The 4,779-nt window shown below is 37.2% G+C and overlaps 1 protein-coding gene and 1 long non-coding RNA gene across 2 annotated transcripts; one reads left to right on the forward strand and one right to left on the reverse strand.

The window, feature by feature from the left end:
• The first annotated feature begins 246 nt into the window (after positions 1-246).
• On the forward strand, positions 247-3,142 carry LOC148585906 (uncharacterized). Its single transcript, XM_088516176.1, has 5 exons — positions 247-396; positions 489-1,478; positions 2,499-2,564; positions 2,676-2,741; positions 3,043-3,142. Exons 1-5 carry the CDS (start codon positions 262-264, stop codon positions 3,118-3,120), a joined length of 1,335 nt encoding a protein of 444 aa, XP_088372302.1. The 5' UTR covers positions 247-261; the 3' UTR covers positions 3,121-3,142.
• Positions 3,143-3,498: 356 nt separating this feature from the next.
• LOC132185940 (uncharacterized) lies at positions 3,499-4,151 on the reverse strand. Its single transcript, XR_015912178.1, has 2 exons — positions 3,994-4,151; positions 3,499-3,904 (listed from the first exon to the last, which is right to left on the reverse strand). It is a non-coding gene; the product is annotated as an uncharacterized LOC132185940 (long non-coding RNA).
• Positions 4,152-4,779: the final 628 nt, after the last annotated feature.

The raw sequence follows: 4,779 nt of genomic DNA on the forward strand, positions 1-4,779 counted from the left end.
CATCAAGTTTTTGGTAGGCACTCTAAGCAATATCGCCTCACACGGCGATATGCAATGGCAATACTCAGCACCAACCCTGGTAGTAGTGCGTTTGTACACAGAGATGGAGCATTCTTTCAGAGGATGTATATTTGTCTTGATGCATGCAAGAAGGGGTTCATACATGGGTGTCGGCCCATAATTTGTTTAGATGCTTGTCATCTGAAGGGGGACTATGGGGGGCAATTGTTGTGTGCCATAGGCAAGGATGGCAACGACGATATGTTCCCCATTGCAATTGCTGTGGCCGAGGCAGAGACAAGAGATTCATGGCAGTGGTTTATTGCCATTTTATTTGAGGACTTATGCGGGCCAGATGGCGGACTTGGTTGGACTATAATGTCTGACAGACAGAAGGTATTTGGTGTAAAATACTATTTATGTTCTTATTGCATTATTTTATTCCTTTATGTTATTACATATAATTTAACATAAATTTATGTGTGTAGGGGCTTGGAATTGCGGTTGAGGCTGTGTTGCCACACGCTGAGCATCGCTTTTGTGTTCGGCACCTACATGCGAACCTCAAAGCGAAAGGCTACACAGGGAAAGCTATGAAGGATGAGTTGTGGGGGGCTGCACGTGCCTCCAATGTTTATGCGTTTGACCATCACATGCGGAATATAATGTCAATGGAGAAAGGTGCACACGATTACCTTAGTGGTGTACCTAAAGCATCATGGTCCAGACATGCTTTCAACTGCCAAACCAAAAGTGATATGTTATTAAACAACTTGGCTGAGAGCTTTAACGCGTGGATTAAGGAAGCTAGGATTAAGCCTATACTGACTATGCTTGAAGAAATTCGTCTGCAAATAATGGCACGCTTCCAGCAGAAAAGGAATGGAATCCGGTCGACGCACTACACAATATGCCCAAAGATCCAGAAAAAATTGGAGAGGTCAAAAAGCGATGCAAGGAATTGTATTAGTCGGTGGCAGAATGAGTTGGAGTTTGAGATCGAGCACATATACGAGCCACGGCGTTTAGTCCGGTTAGATCATCTCACATGCACATGTGGAAGATGGCAGGTGAGTGGGATCCCTTGCTCACATGCTTGTGCTGCAATTTACATGCATAAACAAAAACCAGAGGATTATTTGGATGATTATTACAAGATGGACAAGTATATGCAAGGATATGCAGCTCGAGTGTATGGCATGGAAGGTCCACAGACATGGCCAGCTGATGATCCATGCGATGAAATCCAGCCACCTATCATTAGAAGGGCTCCTGGTCGACCAAAGATTAGTAGGCGAAAAGATGTAGATGAGCCGACTAACCCCTACAAGCTAACCCGTAGTGGATATATCGTTAAATGTGGAAATTGTGGGGGTTTAGGGCATAATTATAAAGGTTGTCATTTACCTTTGAACCCGGATCGGAAGAGGTGGAAACCAAAGAAATATAAGCCGAAAAAAGATGCTGCTCAAGCACAGGTAAAACAATTCCAACATTTGTTAACTTAATTATTATTGTACAAGTAATATAATAATTATTAAATTTTGTAGGTAGATCTTGTTGGATTGTCTCTCTGATTCTGATTGGGTGTTGGAAATTTTGTGTAAATTTTTGTAAGTTTTTGGTTTGGCAATGGAACTGATTTAGTTGTTGTTTTGGCCAAATTTAGTGGAATGTTCTCATGCTGAAATTTATGGACATTGTTTTGATGTTCTGATTTGTGTTTAACAGATTATGGTTTAGTTTTGGGTTGGTTTCCGATTTTTGTTTTATGGCTAAAATGAAGTTTTAGTTCTTGGTCCATACCGATTGGGGAGAGTTGAACACAAATTTGTGGGTTGATTTCTTGGATATTTGTAGACATTGGCTGAAACTGAAAAAGCTAAAGTAACGGATTTCTGGGGTTATTTCTGGTGGAGTTTTCGATGGAAAATGGGTGTTTTGATTGAATTGTTTGGTGGTTTGAGGATGTTTCCCTTGATTAAGGCATGATATCTCTTATTGTTTTGTGAGTGATGAAGTGTTGTTACTTGATTGGATAAATTATTACAAGTTGGATTGTGAAGATGAAAAATAATTCTTGTTATTGGTTGTTGAAGGATGTATCTTAAGAATGCTTGGTTATATTGGTTTGTTGTGGTACATAGATGAAGCTATGGAAGCTACATGTGGAATAGAAATTACTTGAAATAAAGGGTTGTTTTGGCTATTAGAATTAGAAAATATTTTTGAGTTTTTTAAACATGCTCATTGGGTTACTAAGGTTGCTGTATTTTGAGTTACTTACATGGGTATATTCTAGACAGCTTTACTGTTGAGTTAAACTTGATGCTTATGTTGTAGGAAATAGATGTTGACTTATTTACTTGATGTCCATCTATAAGCGAGAATCATGATATCTGAATGTTCTATCAAGTTTACATATGGTGAATAAGCATTTGTCTCATTTTTTTTTTTTTTGTTTTAACACATTTTTTGGATCCGAACATGAACCACAGGCAGAGGCAGAAGTCCCCGGGTCATCACAGCAAAGTGTACGTACACGGCGGGCTACTCAGGCACAGGTTAAATTCAAGTTTTTTTTGTGGTTAAGAAAACTCTTATTTCACGATGATTCCCCCGCGCCCTCCCCCTTTTTTTTTAACGCATTTTTTGGATCCCAACATGAATCACAGGCAGCGGCAGAAGCCCACGAGTCATCACAGCCAACTGTGCGTACACGTAGGGCTACTCAGTCACAGGTAAAATTCAAGTTTTTAAACTCTTATTTTTTTTTTTTTTATTAACAAAACTGTTATTTCCCGATGACTCCATAGCTGCCCACTAATATCTGAATGTTTGCAATTGGTGATTTAATTTAGTAAATTAGTCTGCAGTTTTTTTTTGTACTTAAAAAACTCATATACTTGTGCTTAATTTGTAATATTCACACTGATTTCCGGTTTTTCTTCTTTTTTCTTCTTTTTTTTTTTTTTTTTTTGGTATCTGCAAATAATTATTATTTTTGTTAACGCATCCTTTGGATCCCAACATGAACCACAGGCAGAAGCAACAGCGGAATCATCACATCGTGGTAGTACACGTGTACTAAGAAGCCGTGGAAGTAGTGCCACGCAATGATCACAAGCTGAAACTTATCACATCTCTTCATAGTGCCTTTTTCCCGCATACCCATTTTATAATCAAGTGATATGTCGGGTTTTTTTGGTTTTATGTTTGTAATATAAAAACATTTGGGGTATTCATTTTGGGACTTTATGTGCTTGTTAGCTTCAATGTTGTTCATTAAGCATTAAACATGTACTGTTAGTTATTGAATTACATTTTTAAATTTCGTCATCACAATTACCAATTCCAGATTGTATTAGTGGACGGATAAAATTAATTATGCCTGCAAATTATATTGTAGGGTTCAATATTTCAGACTTAAGAGCAACGTACAAATAATCATAAATTGCCGCATACAAATAAAACTAATGCATGGAAATAGTTGTTCCATAAAAGTAATCAGCCGACCTGATAATTACGAACAACCTGATAATTACGAACAAGCAGGATTTTTACGTAATTGTTACATAGAAGACATAACCATATATCCACGTGGACAACATAGGTAAGTAAACAATATCCTTGACAACAACAAAACAGATAGTCCATTTCACTGATAATAATCTAATTGCCTCATTCCCATGCCTCAATGCCCCATCAACCTTAGACAAATCAACAGTACACAAATCACCAACAAAAAAACCAACAAATATGTTTGGATCTTTAGTTTGCCCCTAAGTAATGACACTTCACATTTCAGGGAATGAACTTGTTTATACAGCGCAGGTAGGACCTCCCTTCCGCGAGCACAGGTTTCTTTGTCATACCATTGGAAAAAAGGACATTGGCCAGCTTTCTGTAATTACACAAAAAAAAATCTGATAATTACGAACAAGCACAAAGTAATAACTATTTCGTAAAACCAAATTATCCAAATTCAAATACCTTTTTACGGTCATACATAGCACACCCATAGAATCGCCTCCCAGGATTTTTTATAGTAGTGGATGTTATAATTGGGCTTGTATGTCCGCACCTACACTGCACAGGTTCCATATCCTCTTTCACCGATGATGTCATAGATGCCGACGACATTGACTGCTCATTCTACGGTGAAACCCACAATTATTAGAAGTAATCACAATTCCCTAATGGGTTTCACTAATTAAAATTCACAAACCTTTTTCATCTTTCCATCGTAGAATTCGCTTTCATTGTCTCCTATCCCGAAATCTTTCTTCCTCCTGTTCATCTTATAATATGAACCTAACAATATATAACTGACATGTGAGAGAATAATCAAGCTCATAAAAGAAAAATAAAATCAAGCTTGCCAAAAGATTATTCTCACTTCAATTTGTAATCTAAACAATACTGGGAAAAATAATGTACCCTAAACCCTAACCGATAGATAATCACATTGTTTAAAATGTGATTCCCCTACAGAAATAGTACTGCTCAATTTGTAATCTAAACAATACTAAGTTGTTAGTGTAGTAGCTAGAGATGGTATATGAGCATAGAGGGCTCCCTATAAACATGCAAATATGCAGTGTAATCAAGCATGCAATAAGAAGAAATTAGCCATAGCATCCAACCACATATATCATACTGCTCAATTGTAGAATGATGAAACTTCCCTAAAAAAATTTACAAAGTCATTAAAACCCAACCAACCACAATCTATCATATCCCAACAATAATACCACTTTTTTCTCCATTGAAAAATAC

This window comes from Corylus avellana, chromosome 5 (assembly GCF_965113065.1).
Source record: "Corylus avellana chromosome 5, dhCorAvel1.hap1.2, whole genome shotgun sequence".
NCBI classification, from domain to species: domain Eukaryota; kingdom Viridiplantae; phylum Streptophyta; class Magnoliopsida; order Fagales; family Betulaceae; genus Corylus; species Corylus avellana.